The 23,472-nt window shown below is 50.1% G+C and overlaps 1 protein-coding gene across 2 annotated transcripts; it reads left to right on the top strand.

Moving 5' to 3' along the window:
- The first annotated feature begins 217 nt into the window (after window positions 1–217).
- Window positions 218–22,401, top strand: pbx4 (pre-B-cell leukemia transcription factor 4). 2 transcript variants are annotated; one of them, XM_035525108.1, is made up of 9 exons: window positions 218–1,875; window positions 5,572–5,685; window positions 8,029–8,102; window positions 18,766–19,010; window positions 19,584–19,774; window positions 20,106–20,241; window positions 20,409–20,565; window positions 22,107–22,193; window positions 22,281–22,401. In XM_035525108.1, exons 1-8 carry the CDS (start codon window positions 1,694–1,696, stop codon window positions 22,148–22,150), a joined length of 1,143 nt encoding a protein of 380 aa, XP_035381001.1. In that variant the 5' UTR covers window positions 218–1,693; the 3' UTR covers window positions 22,151–22,193; window positions 22,281–22,401. The 2 variants fall into 2 exon arrangements, with proteins under 2 accessions (XP_035381001.1, XP_026873111.2); XM_027017310.2 differs by lacking the exon at window positions 5,572–5,685.
- Window positions 22,402–23,472: the final 1,071 nt, after the last annotated feature.

Below are 23,472 nucleotides of genomic sequence, written 5' to 3' on the forward strand. Positions count from 1 at the left end.
TCAGTAGTCACTAAATGAGCTGCCAAGAAATTCTCAAGTCGTTTAATTATCATCATATTTATCTGCTGTATCTAAAACCACGAAAAAGCGCGTTTGTTAAACTTTCAGCTATCGTTGGTTTAAGAACTTCAACTTGAACGGTTGTTCACAGGTTTGACTGAATAGTTATAATTTTTATTTAAAAAACCCCAAAACAAAACAAAACAAAACAAAACAGAACAAAACTTCACACTGGTTTGTTAGCGACGCATTAAAACGCGAACTATGTGACATTCTTTGCAATTTAGCTTGCTTAGATGGCTATACCTCCCCTTTTGATCAAGGGGCATGGATGTAGATTTGCAGGGGTCTCACCATTGTGCCCCTAGAGGTTTCAGATTATACGACAACCTCCTCATGGACAATGACGTAGCGGCTCGTGTCGACTAGCTCGAACGCGCGAGACAGCGGTGCGCTTTGGAGTAGGAAAGTCGTCTGCGCGAGAGCAAGGCTGCGGGGAAAAAAAAAAAAAAAAAAGAGACCAAGTGGCGCGTCGGCTGGGATGGAGCTGAGCATTTTCCATCTTAAACCGTGAACGCAGCGTTTTCCGTGGCGTGCGTCCAGCGTCCGCGTCGTCTCCGTTTCGATCTGTGCCTTTAAGGAGAGCTGCGCGAGCTAGCCGTGTGCTCCAGTCCCGGGCGCGGGCGCGTTGATGTAGCTCGCTCGCTAGCTCGGCCTCGCGGCTAAAGAGGGCAGCAGAATGGTGGCTTGATAGGCGCCTTTTAATTTCCGCGAGGAAAGGAGCGTTTCGTTGCGCCGAGAACCGAGACGTCGTCAGTTCTCTGGCGTGCACGTTTCCACTCGCCCTGGTAGTGTCGTACGAGCCAGCTAGCGATTCATCTACTGCACGTTAACAAAGTCGCCGAGCTTCGTCGCTGCCTTTTTTTCCCCTTCCATACCGAGACGAAGCCTTTTTCCAATTAGCTCACCAGCCTTTATGGTTGGTTTTCTCGATCCGTGGATTCTGGTCGATTTTTACACCGTGCATTCCCATAATCTCAAGAACCAGACGATCGGTTGTTGGGGTTTTTTTTTCTCCCGACGGTCTCAGAAAAGATATTCGCGACTTTTATTTCAAAACTGGCGGTTTCTGCCTAGCGGATGGGGAGTTAATTGGCTCCTGCACGGACTTGGTCTGGTGTCGTTGATAACGATGCGCTGCTCGCCGCTCACCTACTCGACAACAACGCACTGTTTTGCCGAGACACTCTGAACCGTTGGATCTGGGATACTTGATGTAGCTTGTTGGATCGTACGTTTTTATTTTTTGACTGTTTGCTTGTGCTTTCAGTGTTTGCGGCACGACTCACTCAAGATTTGATTTTCTGTGCCACTGCTACGTCCGATCACAGCCGTTTTTTTTTTGAGCAAGCGCATGTGGTCGGATTTTTCCCCCCATATTTTTTGTTGTGAAGCCACTCGCAAACATCCATGCCCGTTCAACAGCGGTTTTTACACACAACTTCGTCGCCTACCGTTTTTTCTTCACGTGTGATTTAATTGCATGTGCCTTTTAATCCTCTTTAGGATCGTTATTGATAGATTTTCGTGGGCCTTGGTACATGATTGCGGACGCAGGTACCTAACTCCATTGTAAATACCCCCCCCCCCCCTTTTCGTTTGTGGTGGAAAACGGCGAGGTTGCTTTGAAAGTATGGATGATCAGACCCGAATGATGACGGGTCTAGGACTCGGCGGAATACCGCAAGCCGACGTAGGCGACCCAGATTCGGTTCGGAAGCAGCAATCCCTCGGTCAGCCACAGCAAGACATCGGGGATATCCTTCAGCAGATCATGGCCATCACCGACGAGAGCCTGGACGAGGCACAGGCGAGGTAAGGCATGAGAGATGAAATGCTGAAAAAAAAAAAAAAAAAAATTTTTATATATATATATATATATATATATATATATATATATATATATATATATATATATATAGATACGCTTATTCCCAGGACTTTTCAGTTAGCATTTGACTGTCGGATTTCAGAGAGGTCAACTGTTGTTTCTGTGTGAACGCAGTGGTATAGTTTAAAGCATTTTTTTTTTTTCGTGAATCGCTCGCTGTACCTATGCTACGTGGTTCTCATCTTGGGTCAACACAAGTGGAGGCATCTTTAAAAAGTTGTTTAACAGTTCTTAAAATTCTTCATGTTCCGACTGCATCCCAGTTAGTTTTCTCTGCCCCGTCCTTGCATTTCACACAACACGCACAACGACGCTTTCCTACCATTATTGCTTCAGTATAATGATTATAAAAGCAATTTACTTTAGTGATCCAAAGTAAACAGTTCGGGCATTAAAAACGCCGTAACTTCCATCCCAGCTATACTACAGAGTCTGGAGTAATAACCACTGCTCAAGCGTTTTTGGAGACGGGTTTCTCTGGAGGAATATGGTAAGTGCATGTGGTCAGTCTGACCCATACGAGGGCCAGCCGAGCGTTAAGCGTTTTTATTCACAACGCGTGTCCTGTGAAACCGTTTGGTTTCAGTACGTGCCGGCCAAATCGTGGGTCCCGGTAGATAAATGACTTTGATGAATTTGCTACCTTGTCATTAGCATAGATAATCAGGGAGTTCTTAATTAAGTCATCGCCGTCGTGCGGGGACGGCCATCAAATTGATGTTTGTCGGGCTGCTTCATGTTGCGATGCGGGCCCGAAGGAGGAGACGTTCACTGTTCTTTATTTGAAAGATTTGGGCATCGCAGTCTGTACATGTTGGCCGTGGTGTGACTGACCGTCCTGTGCACCCTGCAGGACTGGTGTGGGTCTTCTGGTTGGTGCGCAGAATAGCGCTTGAATTCAGAATTTCCGCAAACGATATTTTTTTGATGGATTGTGAATGCCTCCCGATGTGTCATTAGCTTGTGATTTTCCGCCAAACCATTTGACCACCTGGTTCTCTTAATTAATTCAGTTCTTTCAACCCCCCTTCCTCCCTGGTGTTCATCCTTTTCATTGTGTGCTGGGCGCAATCAATTCTCCTATAATGCGTACGCGAGTGCAGCTGTCCGCAAATCGAGTTTCTATTAATGAGATGTAAAGGGGGGGTACACGGGCAGGTTATGAACGCAAGGATATTGCTTTCTACGGTTGAATTACAAGTTAAAGGATTCATAGCACTCCACTTCCTGTAAATGTCCATTGTTTTGCTGTGATTTGATTTCAGTTTTCGCACGTGACTTGGACGGGCGCGCTCGTGCGCTTCGGCTTGTGTGTGGTTCTTGACAAGTGCGACTCTGGACGGTGTTGCACTACATTATTATCACAAATTACTCTCATATCGGAGCATGCCACGAGGATAGAAAAATCAAAATGATTTCTCCTTTGGTCTTATTTTCACTTTGTTGGAGCCTATGTAAGATATATTCATATTTAATAATCTTTCTAAAATTAATGAATCCTCAAACGTTAAATTGGAACATGTAGCTGAAGTGTAAACACCCCCCCCCCCCCCCAAAAAAAAAATGTTTGGTTCAGTTACAGACCTTGCAGTGTGACGGATCTGGTGTGCTTTGTTACAAATTCCACAACCACAAAGATCAAATAACAAATTGGTTGAGAACCAAGATTTGCCAGATTGTTGTGTCCAGCTGCAAAAGTGGACTGCCTTCTGGCTGAGGGGGAGATTCCTACCCCATCCCCTCCTCACTCAGACTTAAAGTACTCCAGCCCTTCAGGAGGCTGGCTGGCGACTGGCTGACTTTTCCCAGTTAACACTGCTGGGGCTCTGTTATGTAGTACGGTCAACTGTTTACCTCCCCCTGTAAATCAGCGCTGATGCCATAAGACATTGAAATGATCTCAGGTTCTCATAAACTTGTCTGTGAGCCTGCTCCCTGCGCCTCTTGCTTGCAGTGCAGTTGGCTTGTGGCACATGTAATGCTTGTCATGGTTGTGCGATCCAGTTTTCTTTTAAAACACCTCACTGTTATATTAATGCACAAGACAACTTTATTTATATAGCACATTTAAAAGACAGCTAGTGTCAACCAAAGTGCCATACAATGAAAGCCAAAAAACTGTTAAGATAATTCAAGCATTTAAAACAAGGCTCAAAGCTAAAAATTAAAAACAAATCGATGAAGCCAAACAAACTAGTAGATAATGTTTGTTTTTACATTACACAACATATCGTCCTGACCAAAGAAACATGGGTGATCTAGTCCAACATGTGCTTTAAATGGACTTGAGGTTCTCATTGCAGATCAGAACCTTCAGCACAAGGATTACTGACAAATCGGAAATATTTTTATCCTGCAAATACCTTGTTCAAGTCCAGTCAAGTTTGTTTTTCCATGCTAAGGTTTTGCATTTGCTGTGTCTGTTTTTATTAAATAGTTGTCCCAACACTACCACATACAGGGTATAGAAAATAACTCGCAGCATCCACGTTTTTAATTGCCTGAAAAGATGTTTTTCATCGTTCATGAAAAACAATCCGTATATACAAGAATTATTTTAAGAGGTTGGTGAATTAAAAACATTTTCCTCCTCAAACCTTTGAGGAAATGAGGGGCTTGTCAAAACCCATTGCTACATATTTTAGACCAAGATAAACTATCAGGAGGGAGGGAAGACCTTGCTGCATATGAAAGCTCTTTTAAAACCAGCCTGCAGTGCTGTGAGGGCCTATTGCTTGGCGTCTTTATGGAAGCGTCTTGAGGTGGGCATAAAGGTGCAAGCGATCGTACAGGAAGTGCATTTCAAATGAGTCACAGATCATTTTTGGGGTCGTCTTCAGAAATCTGGCTGTGTAAAAGCTGAAACCTTTTATGTTGATTTCGATGCTGTTTTTGAGCTTTATATGGAGTGTTTGGCTGACCTTGCAACCGTAGCGTAGGCGACCTGGACTTGATAAATGGTCGGTGCTAAGTGCTGCTTTGCAGGCCCTGATGTGAACCCTAAACCAAATTGATGATACTATTGAGAAGAAGATGGGAGGGAGAGAAAACCGACCTTCTGTTCAACAGACCTGGGAGCAAACACCGCGCCGTTTCCCGAAATCACTGTATTCTTCAGATCATTTTAAATGAGAGAGAGAGAATGTTCTGTGCAATACTCGCTCTACCATTTTAACGATGCTCTTTGTTGGGAAACCCAGCCCTGATCAGTAAAACCTCTGTAGCAGGAGCTGGTGCTGCCGGGTTGCCGGTAGTTGGCAAAGTCTTCGCCAGTTATTCACCAGAGATTTGTTCACTGTTTCGTCCATTCTTGTTGCATCCTCAGCCAAGAGACCAGCAAGTTGCGTTTCTTACCTTTTGTACTTGGCTCGGGCGTTTTGGTGGTGAGGGAGCGTCCTGGAATGTTGGTCAACCGGCTGCGTCGCGCTCGGTGTGCGGCTGCTCTCGCAGGTCCGCTGACGAGTCACGTGACCCGCCAGTCTCTCCCCGTCCGATGCGTGGGCTTCCTCCTCGCCCCGGCAGGCTCGGAGCGGGCGGGGGGGGAGTGTGCGCGGTCCGGAGGCGCCGTCACGCCCTGCGTCGGCTGCCTCCACCCTTTCACCCTGTCACCCTGTGTCCAGATGCTGGCCAGAGGAGGGAGCGGCCGAGTGGGCCGGAAGAGGCGACCCCACGGAGGGAGGGGGCGCTGGGGGGGGCATGGCAGGGGGCGCCCTGCCGCTCAGCGTCCAGCACAGGTCAGTACCGGCCTGCATGTCCACCCTCTCGCCCCTCCCCCGCTCATACCTTCCATGCCTGTGGCAGGCTTTCATTCCCCTCCTGCAACCAGGGGGGGAGGAAAAACCCCCCAAAGACGCACAGGAACATGCCTGCTCGGGGACCCTCGGGTAAAGCTAGGCCTGTGAGGGTTTTTGCTCATCCTTCCCATTTTGTCTGTACGCATCATTTCTTTGTTGTCCCAGTGTCGCCCGTGTGCCCGAACCGAAGTATTCACTCTTGCTCCTGGGCTCCCATCATCCCTCCCTCACTGAAAGTTTGGCCTGGTTCAGCCATGTCGTTTTGTACAAGCCTGTTTTTGCGACCAAGGTTCCAGGGTTTCACCGGTTACTGCCGGTGCTGTTCTGCTTGCTTCATTTTGCAGATGCGTTCTGTCTTGTACCTGAAATGTAACCGATTTCTCCTGAGAAGCAGGTAAATAATCACACGCCCTGGGGCATCAGCGATGAGTCTGGGGTTTGTTTGTGGGCCCCCCCCCCCCCACCCCGATCTGACCTCATTCATTTCAGCCTGTTGTTCTAACTGTTGTCTTTGTATGACACATTACTGCATGATATGCTACCGGCGTATCACACATTTGGTATGCGAGACTTATTTGTCATGAACACCAATATGTTTGCTTTCAGAGGGGAAGCGCTAATTAGCTTCTTTTTCAGGTAGTGCAGGGTATGCCGCAGACTAAGGGAAGGCATAGGTTATTCTCACACCTTCACCCCTCAGGACTCATTACTTCCAGAGCGAGAATCTCTGGCATTTTATTTCCACATAGCCCAGGTCATTGTGAAGAGGAAGACCAATTTCAGATTCGCGTGCCTGGTTCCCAGCTAAGAGATAAGGTACTGATAGCCGCTGATAAAGGCAGGCGGTCACGGCGCTATTCATTTCAGAGCCCCTGCGTGTCTTTAGATTACGCTGACCAGAGCAAACGTTCAGTAGAGAGAAACAGCACATAACTGAGGCTGCTGGGAGCGCAAGTGAAATTCTGCTTCCTCTGTTGCTGGGGACAAAACGAGGGCGTGGGGCTCACAGACGGCGCACGGTCCCAGATGAGCCGAGCAGCCAGAGGCGGCGGTCCGGTCCCGGACACGGCCAGGTCGCTGATGGAAAGGCGCCTGCGAGGCTCCGTGCTCCCGTCCCTGGGTGTACGGCCTCTATCTGAAAAGGAGTGAGACGGCACTCGTTTTGTAGAGTGACTGGTGTACTGGCTGCTCTCCGGTACCAGGGCACACGGACCACAGTCAGTCACTAAAAGAACTTCAGATGGAAATGACATTTAAATTTATGCCGTTTAGCTGGCGCTTTTATCCAAAGCAACTTCCAGTTCTGAGTGAACACAGCTTGGGCAACTGCGGGTTAAGGGCGTTGCTCAGGGGCCCAACAGTGGCAACCTGGCAGTGATGGGGCTTGAACCAGCAACCTTCTGATCACTAGTCAAGCACCTTAACCACTTGTTCAGTAAGTGTATTAGCCAGGCCTGCTAAACATATCTGTTTTTTGGGGGGGGGAGGGGGGGGTTTCTTTCTTTTCTTCCTTTTTCATTGACGGCGAAGACGCGACCACCGCAGAGTGTGTAATGTTGGATTGTTACTTTTGGGACACGGTTAATCCGCTTGCTGCTGCGCTTCACAGAGATGCTTGCTAGACGTGACCGACAGGAGTGCACAGGCCCTGCTTGTGCGGGCCGGAGGAAGATGTTTTTGCTCAGATTTGCATGCCTTGGTCTTCGGCGGTGCCGCGGGTGGGGGTTGAGGAAGGGGCGGGACTAATGCACGAATGGGCCGGTCTGTTTACCCGCCTTCCCCCTGAAGCTGAGCTTGGCCCGTTCACCTCTCATTCAGCTAACGAGAGGCAGGGACAGCGACCACAGCGCCACCTATGGTTAATTTGCGACGTCATCTCAAACGCGTTCAATTTGGCTTTGAAGTGTTGTGATGTCAGTAATGTCTCGTACGTAAATTGGGAAGTACTCGGAGGCCTTTATTCGAATGCTGTTTCGTCTGTTTTCGTTTTTGACAAATTTCCAGATTTGGAAGTAACATGCTTTAAGTGTAGTGTTATAAAGCATGTGTGTTCTCAGATTAACCTTGCACGTTGTGAGGTTTCCCGGTTACACGAGCCCTCCGTCCCCGAACGCCACGTGCAGCGTCGGCCCTGTGCCTTGCTGCGGGGTTTTTTGTTTTGTTTTTTTTGTCCGTCACTACGTGTGTGTCCTTCGTGTGTGTACTGGGAGGCTGAACAACACTGGTGCGCTCGCTCACACGCTCGCTCTCTCTCTCTCGCTCTCTCTTTTTTGTGTTTTGCAGAAAACACGCCCTGAACTGTCACCGAATGAAGCCGGCTCTCTTCAGCGTTCTTTGTGAGATCAAAGAGAAGACTGGTAAGTCATTCCCTCCTTTCAACTCTACGCTGCTTTCATCTCTAAGATTATGTGAGTTTTCTGGAAGTGTAACTCCACTCTCTCGCAACCGCTCCTTCTTCTTCTTCTTCTTCTTCTTCTTCTTCTTCTTCTTCTTCTTTTTCTCTCTCTTTGTTTTTTGGAGAAAAAAAAAATCTCTTTGATAGATAATTGATCATACGGAGGAGCAGAGGTCTATGACGTGCACAGACATGACTTGTCCTTGTGTGGCCTCCCACGGTGTCGAGGCAGACGAACGCCTCTGCGTTCAGCTCTTCTGAGCCTCTCTTTTTTGTCAGCAGCGGCACGACGTTGAGCGTGCCTGACCAAAGTCCCTGAAACCACCGCGCTGTTGGCAGCGCGTATGCACCCGAGCTTGGCTTCCGTCCGCGCCGACGAGGCCGGCAGAGGCTGCCCGGAGTGTCCACCGTCTTCTCTCCCCTGTACGAGACATCCAGACAGCGCCTATTGATGAGCTCGAGCGATTGACCCCATCTAGAACTGCACCAGTCCGCTTTAAAAAGGCCGAACTGTGAAAGATGCTTTGGCCTTGACCAGTGTGTGCCGTATACTGATCACCACAGGAATAGCCTGGACCTGGACCTTCCTTACAGCGATCTATACAGTACTCGGGTCCATTTTTCTTTTGTGTGTGTGTGCCTTTTGGCACGCACACATCCTCGCTGCCGTTTTGTGTTCATTCTGACCTTTTGTCATCTCCCCTGCCCTTTACCTTCCGAGATTCCTCCTCGGTCCTCCGGCAAACGTGCTCGCGTTGAGTCGCTGCCATTAAAAACATCAAGCGGCCGCCCGTTCGTGGCGATCTGTCAATAACGCGGCTCGCCACCCCTCCACCCCCCTAATTAGATGCAAGAAACGGGTTGGCTGGAGGAAAGCTTGGGGGAGGGCGTGGGGGACGAGGGGAGGGGGGGGTTTGTCCCTGTTGCTAGGGCAACCCGCTGTCTTATTTACCTAATGTCATTCACTTTGATTTTCACATTTAGCCTGCCAGCTGAGAGCAGGCCTGGGAAAGAGGCGCAGTGCTGAAAGTAGGCGCAGAACCTTCAGGCTTGTGGCATGACTGTTTCAGCTAAAAGGAAGCTGTGGTCGTAGCGAGAGACATGGCCTTCCCCTGCCCCGTACAGACAGCGTGCCTTTAGTTTGAGAGTGCGCGGCTCGCGAGGTAGCTCTCGGCCAGCTCGAGGCCTTTCGCGGCTCTTCCCCCGGCTCTTCCCCCACTGGAATGTGCGTTAAACAAGGCAGTGTCTTGGGTCCCCCCTCCACTTGCTGCTAGTGGGTTTTTGACAGCAGTCATCAGCCCACCCCCCTACCCCTTGATCTCTTTCTCATTCGCTCAGTCACTTGGTCTTTTTGCTTTCTACTCCTCCCTCTCTCTCTCTCTCTCTCTCTCTCTCTGACTCGTTCCCTTTCTTTCTTGTCAGCTCACCATCGGCGCGCACACACACGCGCCCCCCCCCCCCCCCCCCAACATCTCTGCACAGAACAGCAGAGATGAAAGCAGCCCGAGTTCGGGTCTATCCCCGCTGCCTCGCTCTCCTCCTCCTCCTCCTCCTCCTCCTCCTCCTCTCGCTCTCGCTCTCATTCTTGAAAGAGAAGACTTGCTCTGAACTCCAGGCTTTGATATGGTAATGGTGATGGGGGAGGGGTGCTGAATTCCTCTGAGCACTGCTGCAGTTGTTTTATTGTTAAGGAAATGTTCCCCTCAAATGTCCTTCCCCGGGTTTGTCATTATTTTCTCCTTTTTTTGTGTGTGTGTCCCCTGTTTAAGTGGCCCTCATATGTATATTATGTATATAATGCACGTTTTGTTCATTTATGTCCTTCAAAAACACGAGACCGGAGCCGGGGGGAGAGGTGTGTTCAGTCTCCCCGCCCCCAATCTTTTAGGTGCTAGCTCAAAATGGCTGCTTGCTAGTAAGCAACCAGACAGGCATTTCATCTGTCGCCACGCTGGTTTTGTTCATAGGGTCGTAGTGGATCGAGCCCGGATCGTCACCCTCGGCCGGTTATCGCGGCCTCCACAGGCTGCGCTTTCGTTAGCAGTATTTGCCGTGCTGCTACAGTGCAGAATTGAGACGACTGGTCATGAGACTTGTATTTGCAGTTGAGTTGCCTTGCCGGAGTACGAGCAGATATAAGCGGCCAGATTAGCTTTCTAGCACACACCGATATCGGCTCATGACTCGAGTCAGGCTTAAATCCCCTGATTTAAAAAAAAAAACCAAAACAAAACGTGGGTAGTGTGTGTGGGCGGGAGACGGGTTCGTGGGTTATTTGGCCTCCAGAACCAGAGCTTGTGCCTCAGAAGACTTCAGCACTGAGAGTCTCATTATTAGACTAGTGTTTGACTGGACTTATTTATTTCTCCAGCAGTCGTCTTTCATATTTGTGTGCTAAATCCCTTGTAAACATGTATTAGCGTTTTGTTTATTTTTGCTTAAATATCTTGCCTGTGTAATCGCCATTCTCCCATTTACTCAGTAGAGACCATCGTAGATCAGTCCTGGATGAGAACTTCTTGCTTGAACTGGAATTGATGTCAGTGTCTTGCGCATTAAATTGCGTTTTACGAGCTTGAGTATTATATATTTGCCATACCAGTACTACAGTGGCTTTTGAAAAGCAATGACTCTGCATAATAAGAGTTGCGTGTGAAAGATTAATCCAGTTTAATGGAAAACCCCAAGTGTTGGTTTGCTTCAACTTTACAGCTTCATTGTGATCCACCCCGAGCTGGTTTACGCGGCACCGTGACCTGCCTCGACTCGCTCGGGTCTGAGCGCTGTAACTCGACACTCAAACGTTCACTCTCTTGCTTTTGCCTGCCGCTTGCACAAGTATGCACGTTGGGCCCTGGAGGGCAGGGTCCCCCGCCGGTCCTGCATTTGTCCCGCTGGCTCGACCCAGGCGCCACCCTGCTCCATCCCGCGCGCCTCGTGGCCCAACCCGTTCTGCGTCACGGAGAAACGGCGACTTAATCGATGGCAGGAGGTTTTCTGCTCTGCTCATAAGAGGACGAGTGAATTATTAACCAGCTGGCATTGCACTGCTTGTTTACGCCACCCCACCCACATCACCTAGTCTGACCCAGGAGGCGGCTTGCCGGACGCAGGCTGGACACGTTCCCAGCCTGCTTGCTGGTAGCTGATACTGGAGTCTGCGGTGGGTACGGAACGCCTGCCCAGATCCTGCTCGGGCGCCTTGCTTATGCAGGTTATTAACAGTCTCAACAGCCACCTTAATGCCCCAAATCCAGCTTTTTTTCCAGAGTTAGTTCGCTGTCTTTATTGTACTATTGTCAGTTAATGCAAGAAGTTGGTTTATGTACTCTTTACTAGTAAATGCTTATGTACTTTTTCTTTGCAATAGTAGGGTTGAGTGCGCTTTCATAGAGGTTGGACTGTGAACTGGCTGTCCAATCCTAGCGCTCGTGAGTTTCCCTCCTGAAGTCCACTTAATCACGGGCCTAATTAAGAGTTTTTTAATTATTATCCGTTCTTGAGAGAGCTTAATTTCAACTCTCCCATAAAAGTTTATGAGTTGTTAGAAACCACAGACTTCTATTATGTTTTATGAGGCCAAGTCTGCACACCCAGTGTGCAGAGGAGACTGCAGATTAGAGAGGCAGACTCGCGGGGAGAGACCACAGAAATGGTGGAGAGAGACAAACGCTTTCAGCAGTCACAGATGCAGACAGTTGGAGAGACGCGCACAGCAGCAAAGCAGGCAGAAAGGTAGAGACACGGATAATAAAAGGGATGCATGTACACACACACACACCACAGCGAAGGTGGAGAGAGGCACAAAGAGAGGTAGCTGCAGGTGTAGACACACACACTGCAAGGGAAGAGAGACAAAGCTAGAGAGACATGGTAAGGGAAGAGACGGAGAGGGATTGGCCAAAACGGAGGGACATGAAGAACAGCCAGTGAGGGACGAGGAGAGAGTAACGACTGGATAAAGCCAGGGAGAGAGCTTCTCTTACTCTGCCGGGCTCCCTCCACCCGTCTTTCTGCCGAGGCCGTTCCAACTGCGCGATCCTCTGTGCCTAATGCAGTCCACTTAGTGCTGCCGTGAGCACGGACGGCGCCTTTTGTTTTTGGTTTGTTTGTTTGTTTGTTTTTCTCTCCCCCCCCCCTTTTTGCCTTTCACGTGTGCACTGCAGTTCAGTATCCTCATACCGTCGTACGAGGATCCCGCCCAGGCCGCGTGCTCACCCGCCACACCGACACTCCAATTCGGTTTTCTCTCCTCCATTCGCCTCTCGGGAGCGGCAAGAGCAAGAAAAGAAGGCGCGAGAGAGGCGGGCGAGGTTGGGGGGGGGTTGCAGGATGGAGAGAGATTGATGAGGCTGCAAGAGCAGCAGTAATTACTCTGTGTCCAGTCGCCACGCCGGATTGGCGGACGGCTAATATCGCCCAGACCCCTGGCCCTGACGGGCACCCCACACCCACACCCCCATAAGAGGGGGTGGGGGGGGGGGAGCGCGAGCATCACCTCGCACTCTCCCTTTCAGCCTGCAACTGTGTGGGCTTGGACGTCTCTTTCCTCCTTACATTATTCCTAGAGGAATCGGGTGTCTGACGTCTTCGGGAGGGAGGACGGACGAACACGGAGCGCGCTTGGGGCGGCGTGTGCCGCCGAGACGTTCCCGTTCTGTGTGGTGTTCGCGGTAGACCTGAGCCACAAGGGGCTCAGCGATGCTGTCACAGTATTGCTAGGTCTGGAACGATATATCATTTGAAATATTGCGATACTCTTTATCAAATTGAAATGATAAATACTTGAAAGTTATTTTGTGCATCTTGTAACACTGTGGTAACGAGGTGAATACAGTGTTGCAGGCCGAAGTGTTGATGAGATTCTGGAATGTTGTGGCTGGTTTTTTAAATCCGTAACAGAAGATCCAGATATGACGTCTTTATTTTCCGCTCAAGTGGTCTTTGTGAAGTGGGCTGGTGCACACATTTGAGTCGTATGTTCAGTTAGTTAATTTAGTTAATAAACGTTCCATGACATCTGAACACATACCAGTTCACCGAAGTGGATCAGTATCCCAGGTCCAGTTCTCTCTCTCTCTCTCTCTCTCTCTTTCTCTGTTTTTTGTGGTGTGTGTATACATACATACATACATACATACATACATACATACATACACACACACATACATACATACATACATATATACATATATAAAATAATATATATATATATATATATATATATATATATATATATATATATATATATATAAAAAATAATATTACATGCATGCATGCATGCATGCATACACTCACATTTATTGCCTTCCAGTCTAGGGCCAGACTTTGCAAGAAACCAATGTCTCCTCAATGATAGATATGTAAATGTTGCCGTGGCAGGGTTGGTTTCTTTGCCGTGGTCGCAGCATGGGGCAGAGTTGTAGGCTCCGCATCCTAATCCATACTAATGATGATTTAATTGCAATTAATAGGCACCTTTTCACTGCCCTGCCTAATCTCCCTCTCTGAGGCTGGCGTGCTGGGCACGGCTGTTCAGACAAGGCAGAGGTCATCAATGGCTTCCTGGCCCCGGGCTTTGCATGGACGACACCCGGAGGATGCCTTAGCCGCTCGCTAATCTCGGAAAATCCGTTTGCCTCACAAGAGGGTGTCAGAACAGATGCAAAGGTGCATGTAGCATATGCCGTCGTAGAGCCGCGAGGGACAGATTTATGAAGTCCTCACATGACCTTGTACCGTGGGGGGGGTGGACTCTTCCGCCCTGGCCAGGCCGACCCACTTTACCGACCTCACTCCACGGCACCGCACACTCAGTATGCTGCACGGCCTTCTGGGTAGCTGGCCTCGGCACTCGGCTCTGTCGTGTCGCTCGTTCGCTCGTTATAAATGTGGGGCTGCTCCTCTGATCTATTGCTTAATTGCCACCTAATTTGCATAGCAGTGCAAATTAACGACCTCTCAAATGAGCGTTCATTTTTCACAAGGTCTTTAGGAGCTCCTTAAGAGGCGGCGCTAATTAGCAGGCAAGGCAGCTGTGCTGATGAGCCAGGGAGGCGGGGAGCGCGCGCGGGGGCGTGGCCACAGGAAGGACGCATCGCGGCGGTGGACATGCTGTTCGTCCCCTTCCTCCTCATCCGCAGGAGTCCATGGGGGCCCCGTCCCTTCCGGGCCTTATGTGTGCGTTTGTTTTTGGATGCGGCACCGTCTGGCGAGGTCAGGAACGTTGGCCCTGTGTCTCGGTGTGTCCAGGACTCGCTGGCCGAGCGCATTGTTAATTGAGGGTTGATTAATGCCGTGCGAGGCCGGAGCCATGTGTTTGCTGAAGGTGTGAGTGCTCCCTTTCACACCCTCATCGCACCCCACTGTGTAAACATTGACCACTCGCCACTCCTCCACTCCGCTAAATAAACCCGACACACTGCTTAACGTGAGCGTAACGTGAGCTGCTTGGAGGCAGAGCTGACCGGTAGGTTCAGCACCAAGCTCCTCCTCCCTGCCTCAGACACTTTTCTCTCGAGTGCTTCCACATAACACCATTCAACCTGCCTCATTTAGTCTTTCTCTCTCTCCTTACGCACGCACGGGTGTGTGTGTCTGTCTGTCTGTCTCTCCTTCACAGTCTCTTGAGGTAAAAACCTGACTTTTGATGTCTTTCACTTATTATTTCTGTTTTTCACTCTACAGTTCTCTCGCTTCCAACCCCCCCCCCCCCCCCCCCAACCCGGGTCTTGCCTTTTTTTATTTTTTTATGTTGCCTAAGATGTTTTATGTTTGTCTGATTTATCAGTCACTGCTCATCCTGTTTATTTACCTGTTAATGTGCAATGACCATTAAACCTTTATCAATGAGCAACATACGATTATTGATTGATTGATTCCCCCCCCCCAAGTCGTTATGACAAGCAATGTGCATTGGCCATGTTTTTAAATGTTAGGGGTGTTTTGTTTTGTTTTTTTTGTTTTTTTTCTCCTCATAGAAGAATCATTTCACAGCTCATTAAAGGAATATTTTACATGAACTTTTAATGTGAAGATTGGTATGGGTGCTATGGCAGACCATTAATGTATCTTTTTATATTTCAATTATACACTCAGAGTACATTTCAGTACTGCGTGACGTATGAACAGCACTGTGAAAATAACCTGTGTGCCTGAGCTCACAGTTCCCACGTGTATTGATGGTATACGCAAGACTCGCCGACAGACTCCTGCAGACAACGTTTAGTTCAAGGCCATTAAAACTCGCTTCAGAATAACAGTGTTTAGTAGGCCAATGGCGGTAGGCTTTGGGCAGCTATATCACTAAATCACGATATTAAAACGTTCCTCTTTGTTACTTGTTGCCCTCACATATTGTAATAACACTGGCGCGTATGCTGAGGGCCCTCCGGTTAGCGTCTTCTCATCCACTTGGACTCTATGGGATCCTCCTCTGTGCTCAGAAATGGATCCCCTGCTGCTCGCGTCCTCCTCTGCAGGTTTATGGGCGGAGAGGCGATCGGAAGGCAGGAGTCTTGCTTCCAGACCTCCGTGATCACCCCGTTTTCCCCTCTCCCTCCCGGTGTTCGCTCGCTCTCGCTCATCCCTCCCTTTTGTGCTTTCTTCCCTTTCTTCTATCCCTCTCTCTCCTCTTCTCATCTCCATCGTGCTTTTAGATCACCTCCTGTGACTCCTTTTTTTTTTTTTTTTTTTCCCCCCACCCACCCCATTCTCCTTGGTTCTCCTTCTCCCCCTTTTCTTGCCCCTCTCTCTCTCCTCCTCTCTCTCCCTCTCTCCTGCTCCCTCACACTCTCCCAGTGAAAGGCTGTGAATACCCAAGGGAGCTGATGCAATTAAAATGCTAATCCTGTCTGTCTACCGAGAGAGGGAGGGAAGCAGTAGGAGGAGGGTAGAGGCTGACAGCATGAGGGATTGCGGCTCACATGGAGAACTCGACTGAAATGGAGAACAGGGAGAGACCGGGGGGGCTGGGGTGCAGAGAGGGGGAGTCGGGGAGTAGAGGGGGTGGGGGGTGTTTGGCGGGAGAGAGGCCAGAGTGAAATGGGGGATGCGAGAGAGAGAGAGAGTGAGACAGAAAGCGTTAAGCGGTACGGAGGCAAAAAGCAGGCTGAGCAGGAGCTGGGAGCACAGCCATGATGGACTGTGTTTCTCGTAATGCACTGAAAATGGCACCATTAATATACTGCTAGAAGCAGCGAACACAATGGCTTCGTCTGCGCTTAACACATCACCTGTAGGGTACCTGAACAGCACAGCTCCATCGTCCGGGCCTGAAGTGAGGGGGATTATGTATGCAGTCAAACCCAGCTGCTTTCGCTGAATATTTCATAGATTGACTTGACTAGCTCTATATGCTAACGTCACATGTTCCAACAAGCCTGTAAGGAAGAGACGCGCACACACCTCTGCATTTTTTTTTTTTTTTTGAAACATTGTATTGGAGAAATCTGGAAATATGTGACTTGTTTTGTTTAATTATAGTTGTTTGTTTTATTCGTTTGTTGAAGGTTCATGAATTTAATGGAAGGATATTAGTGCAACTTGGACAGATGTAGCACATTAAAATGTGCATTATCTCATTAGCATGAGGGTGTGTTTATATTAATGAAGTGTGCTAATTGAAAGATTTACAGGCTGGCTTTATTAATCCTCTTAACAAACACAAACATTCACACACCGTGAACTGGCAGGCTGCGCCTCTGAGCCTCCGCGCAGGAGGCAAACCCAGTGAGGTAGACGGGTATTCCGCCATTTGTCTTCTACCATTTGCCATTTAATTAGCAGCTAATTATGGGTTTCGGAGTCATTTTCACACCATAAGGTGCGCTGAATCCGAACGCCGGAAGAGCCGTTTAAACAGGGCACCCGTAACCCTGGCTTTGAGCAGGCCGGGGCTGTTGGCGCGATCATTAGCAATCACGGCTTAATTGGGATGATTAGGGGGCATGAATCGCAGGGGCAGCGTTCCTGGGGTCTGCAGCTGCAGGGCGCAGTGCGTGGTACCGGGCGGGGGCGGTGGAGGTTTGGGATTCGCGCGGTGGGCACAAGTCCCGCACTGATGAAACAGCAGCTTTCTTCATCCAGTCTGTGCTTTTAGTGCTTTCTGCCCGGGCAGCTCAGGAAATGGTTAGCCAGGGAGATCGTTTGGGGCCGCCGGACCAGTGTTTGTGTGCTGAACCATATGCACTCTTTTTCTCTCTCTCTCTCTCTTTCTTTCGTTTTTTTTCCCCCTCCTCCATGCCGACTGCATGGCGGTCCAAATCGTTTTTCCACTCAAAAAAAGAGCGAGAAGAAAGAACAGCCTCGCGCCGCAGTCGCTACGCAGCCGCAATCTCCGCAGAAATGCGCAGAGACGCTTAATCTGATTTAATGTACACCTCCCCACCCCTCCAAAAAAAGTTTTTCTTCTTGTTTTTTATTGGGCTTGGGAGTTTTACTGGCCAGAGCGGAGAGGGGGCGAGGGAGGAACGGGCGATCTCGGGGTCATTAGTTCACTCGGCTGGGTACGCTGCATTCCTGAACCATGAGGAGGAATGGGAGGGAGGGAGGAAAAAGGGGGAACCTGAATGGAAGGACCCAGAAGAGTCGAGGAGGAGCAAAAAGAAAAGTGTAATCGGAGGGGGGAAAAAAGCTGCTTTTTTTTTTAAAGGAGAAGTAGATTATTTGGGGAGGGGAAGAAAGTGGAAGAGCGTTTGTGTTTTGGGAGGGGGGATGGTATCAGTGGGTGCAGCTAAAAATGTGGCATCAGTTAAAAGTTTGGAAGAGTACAAAGAAGGGCTTTGATTTTCTCGTTTTGGATGGAACAATCATCAGAGCCACATTAGCAGATCCTGCGTGGAGGACGCACGCGTGCATGAGACGTCCACTTGTGCTTTCCATCTCTTTAGTTTCGTTCCTTTCATTTCTTTTCTTTTTTTTTTTTTTTTCTTTTGTTTTGTCTTTTTGGTTCTTTGCCTTTCCTTTCCTTCCATTTCTTTGGAACCCATCAGGAACTGGCTACACCAGCAGTGCGCAGAGCTGTGACCTCACCGCTTGGTGCTGGCCGCAGGAATGCCGTCCTTAGCTGCCGTCGCGCGGCAGATTTTCTAGAACCGGCTCTCCTTACCGTCTCGTGACACAGGCGCGCGCGCGCGCACACAGCCCTGCTGTCTGTCTGTCTGTCTCACATGGCTACCCCTCGGCAGCGGCGCGCGTTTGCATCGGGCTGGCGGGGGAGCGTGTGAGGGGCTGAGAGAGAGATGCCTGCGCCCGTGGGATGACGGGGGGGGGGTCTCGGGGTAATGCACTGCAGCGTGGCTGCCGATGAAAGCTGTACTTATGGCTGCCGGCGCCGCTAGTGACAACACATGCTCTCCCATTACTCCAGCCATGCCTCATGCTCACCTTCCACTGGCCACTGTCACTGAGGCACCATGCTGCCCTCTACTGGCCGAGAGCAGAACTGTTCCCTTCATCCTCAGTTCTTTTACTCGCTCGGCTGATGTTATCTGGCTGTGAATTATTCCTGTTTATTTGTTTATTTTTTTTAAAAGTAAGCATACGGATGGAATTAACATCTGTAACGTGCGCTACGGACATCGCCGCGGCTCCTGATGCGGCCCGTGTGTCGTGTTGTGCCACAGTGTTGAGCATCAGAGGTGTGCAGGAGGAGGACCCGCCGGACCCTCAGATCATGCGCCTGGACAACATGCTGCTGGCCGAGGGCGTTTCCGGACCGGAGAAGGGTGGGGGCTCGGCGGCGGCCGCGGCCGCGGCTGCAGCAGCCGGCGGCTCGCCCAATGACGGCAGCATCGAGCACTCGGACTACAGGGCCAAGCTGGCGCAGATCCGCCAGATCTACCACTCAGAGCTGGAGAAGTACGAGCAGGTGAGAGGCACGCGTGCCGCGCACGTTTGCCCAGCGTAACGGGCGATTTGCTTTGTTGGCGTCTAACCTTTTGTTAACTAGTCAATGACGCTGACAGTCAAGCAAACAGTGTTGGGTTCTCTGGGGGTTACTGGAGTTTGATGGTGTTACCACAGCACAGGTTGCCGCGCTCTGTTCTTACAAAGGGCCACGGAGTGGAAACACAGGGTCTGACGAGTTACGGAGCTGCTGCTTTTGTGCTCTGTAAGGACGATAATTGTCGCTGAACGGGTGGCGCAACTTTCCCAGGTGTCTCCCTTTTGTTGGCGTCGGTTAGCATGATGCCAGCTAGGAGTGCATCTCCCCACTGTACACCACGCCGTCACCTGATGTGACACGAATGCTAGCTCAATGGTTAAGGTACTTGACTTGTAATCAGAAGGTTGCTGTTTCAAGCCCTACCACTGTTGGGGGCCCCTGAGCAAGACCCTTAGCCCTCAATTGCTCAAGCTGCACTCAGTCATAATTGTAAGTCGCTTTGGATAAAAGTGTCAGCTAAATGCCATAAATGTAAACAAACAAATATACTCTCAGGCCTGCAGCGAGTTCACCAACCACGTGATGAACCTGTTGCGAGAGCAGTCACGCACGCGGCCCATCTCGCCCAAGGAGATCGAGCGCATGGTGGCCATCATCCACCGCAAGTTCAGCTCCATCCAGATGCAGCTGAAGCAGAGCACGTGCGAGGCCGTGATGATCCTGCGCTCCCGCTTCCTCGACGCCAGGTGCGTGACGCGGCCGCGCCGTCTCCTTCCACCGTAGGACGGCCGTATGGAGGGAACGCTCCGCTGCTTCTTTGTGTTCTTTCAAAATGTGCAGCTTGTATTAGATGGGTAGGAGGGGGGGAGGAAGCTCACTTTGATTTCCTTTTGGTTGCTGAGGTCAAGCTTAGAGGGTTTTTTTGACATGAATGAGAAACCCCAGATTTCTCACACACACACACACACACACACACACACACACACAGAGAGATAATTCTGCTTCCATGTGTGTGTGCGTGCGCCTGGAGTTGAGAGTTAAAAGCATCACTGACCGCATCATTTGTTGCGGCCACAGGCGCAAGAGACGCAACTTCAACAAGCAGGCGACGGAGGTGCTGAACGAGTACTTTTACTCCCACCTGTCCAACCCCTACCCCAGCGAGGAGGCCAAGGAGGAGTTGGCCAAGAAGTGTGGCATCACCGTCTCTCAGGTGAGTCGCCCTGGCTGTGCCCTGCCACACAGACTCTTCACAGCAAGCACGTATGTGTGTGGAATATTTGATTATTTGAATATTATTTGAATATTTGAGAGTAGTGCGTAGGCTAAATCTTTACTCGTCTGATCAGACGACTTAAGGTTTAAAGGACTCCGTTTCAGGTCTCTAATTGGTTTGGCAACAAGAGAATTCGGTACAAGAAGAACATCGGCAAGTTCCAGGAGGAGGCGAACCTGTACGCCGTGAAGACGGCGGTGGACGCAGCCAATGCGTCGGCGCAGGCTAGCCAGGCCAACTCCCCAGCAACCCCCAACTCAGGTACCTCCAACCCGTCGCCCTGGCCCGACCATCCTGCCGCTCGCCCGTCAGCCTGTCTGACGCGGTCCGGTGGATCCGTGACCACGGGCTTTGTGGAGGAAGGACCGGTGTGATCTCTAGTCGACTTTGCGTGACTGGCGAGCGAGATGTTACAGAGAGCTTCCTGTTTCGGCTGGCGTGAAGTCCTTTCTGGTGCCACGCTGTCTGCTCGCGCTCGTATAGACCTTACGGCGCCTGCTTCGGCGCCGGTTAACGGACTGTGACATCCATACCGTGGACTTATCGATTACCATTGATTCCGTACTTACTGTGTAGTGGGTGGTTTTTCTTGTGTAAACTCAGGGCGGCTGTTTGTGGGGAATGCCAGTAGCTTCTATCTTTGTGACACTGAATGTTTCCTTGAGTCTGTTTATTATGAAACACGGTGATTCTTATTGTTTCCCCACCCAAGTGCACCAATACGCACACGCATGGTATTAGTAACTGATACTGGTACTAGTGATTTTTGGCATTTTACTGGGCATTTGCCACGGCACGCCCAGTTTTGTTCCTGCTGCCACACCTCGACCGGTTTTATTTCCTTTCTGCTATGATCTGACTGGCGATTAGCGTGAGAGGAGACGTTGGCCCTGTGCCGGGCTTTCCTCCAGAACAAAGCAGGCTCACTGCTGGGGGTACGGAACAGCACCCGACCTGTTTCCACGCCATGGGCACACCCTTGGGTGCCTTTCCACGGCTGATGCAGGCAGCCCTGCGTCCCAGCAACCCTGCGGGCGGCACGTGAGACGTCCTCCGTCAGCGCCACAGAGATGGCCTTGCGGTCACCCCGCGCTCTGCAACAGCGCGCGTGGTGTTGGATGTGGAAAATCCAAACACATCCCGCAAACTCAACGTTCTGAACTCACAACTGAAACTGTACAGCTTTCTGGTCCTGCGATTCACAGGGTTCTCCTGTTAGAATCCCAATCCGCTTCCCGTGGTCCATCGGGAATAATCCTGGCCGCTGCTCGAGCCTGGAGAGCGTGAATTGTCGCACTTTTGCCTGGCATCAGCGGCACTTTTTAACCCACGTTGGGCTGACGGGAGCGACATGTCGGTGGGGTTTGAGAATTGGGGGAATCACAGTCGTGTCACATTCCCACTCCACAGGAACCACTGAGAACTGGAATATTAATAAAATGTCGTGGGATGTTGAAGGCCTTGGAAATGCCACTGGAGATCTCATGAACCCTCCAGTCAATAGCACAGCATTGTCAAAATCATAGATGATGTTACTTGTTTGTCCAGAATGAGCAGGCAGAGTCAGGCGCCCGCGCGATGAACCGCACTTGGTCTCTGGCTTGCCTTAGTCGAATGCCACTGGGCTGGCGTGGTGACTGCACTGTTGTTGGTTTTTTTGTTGTTGCTTTTAGCGAACAGTCAGTCTGGTTTGGTAAACAGGAGAAAATGCCATTCTTGGTGTAATTACCCGTGCTAGGCTACAGGTGTGGGTGCGGCTTCGTGCGTGTGTGCTGAAATGAACTCGCATACGTGTGGAACAGGTGGATACCCTGCACCGTGCTACACACCTGACGGACGGCTATGAGGAGCTGGCAGGAGGTGCAGTTTACACCCCGCACCACTTTGACGTGAGTAACATTAGCCTGCGCTGCAGAGACATTCTTACACAGGTTCTGTGCAGCAGCTGTAAATGTCCCTTTTCGGTGTGTCTGCAGGCCAACCGCAGGACGAGCCAGACCCGTCCACCTGCCCTCCATCCGAACAGCCCAGCAGTGTCCACCAGGACACCTCCAACTGAGTCGTGGAGCTTCCACCCCCCCCCCCCCCCCCCCGCCCCACCACAGACACACACGCACACACACACACGCACACACACACACACAGAGAAAGAGAGAGAGAACATCAAGCCTTCCCCCAGTACAGTCCTGTTTCATTTTTGGTCTCTGCTTTTCTTTGTTTTGTTTTTTTTGTTGTTGTTGTTTGTTTGTTTGTTTGTTTGTTTGTTTGTTTTTTTGCTTTGAGCTAGCAGCTGCTGAAGCACCCGGGAATATTTGCAGTTCTGCTAAACAGGTTCCCCCCCTTCCTGCCCCGCCAGCTAACCACTACCCCCGTCCTCTTCACAAACACACAGGCATGCCTCCCCCTTCGAGGCGGACAGGTTCTAAGCCTCGTGGGTCCTTTCTGCAAGAAGCTGCCACACCCCCCAACTCGTACTCCTGTTCTGCACTGTCGACGGGAGAAGAAAAGTTAAAAAGGGTTGGACAGGGGCACGTAGCCCCACCCAGTGCCACAAACCACACCCACAAATACTGGCTCACCCGTTCACCATGCGAGAGCTCCGCCCTCCCCGCTGGAACCAAAGTACTGTCAGCAGTAAAGTCTTCTCATCGGTGAAGAATGTCTGGACCAACCAAGACATCATGCCTGTCCTCCTTCCCTGTCTGTTTTCAGTGTCTCAGTGACATTTCTTCCCAGGTACTTCCCAGGTGCCCATATAAGGAAGATCCTCAGTTACCAGTACTCTGTTATCGGTGCTTGGTTATCAGAGAGGAAAAAAAAACAAAACAGTTAAGCACAACTGAAAGTGAGAGTTGGAAAAGAGGTGACGATAAGAGCGGTGTGAAAATAGTGGGTCACAAGTCATTTCACATTTAACTGCAGAGAAAAAGCAGACGACGTGGTAGTCAGGTCTGTACTTGACCGGAGCGAAGCAGCTATGTTCATCTTGGGGGGGGGGGGAGTCCCTTTTACAAATTTACAAGTTTCTTTAGTCCTTCTTTTTTGTCCTTTTGTTTTTGGATTTTTTTTGTCCCCCCCCCATATGGTTCATGTTTAAGTTTTTGATGATACTTTTACACACACCCACAATGCACCAGCTACCATACTAACATATAACTGTAAGGATTA

This window comes from Electrophorus electricus, chromosome 4 (assembly GCF_013358815.1).
Source record: "Electrophorus electricus isolate fEleEle1 chromosome 4, fEleEle1.pri, whole genome shotgun sequence".
Taxonomy (NCBI): domain Eukaryota; kingdom Metazoa; phylum Chordata; class Actinopteri; order Gymnotiformes; family Gymnotidae; genus Electrophorus; species Electrophorus electricus.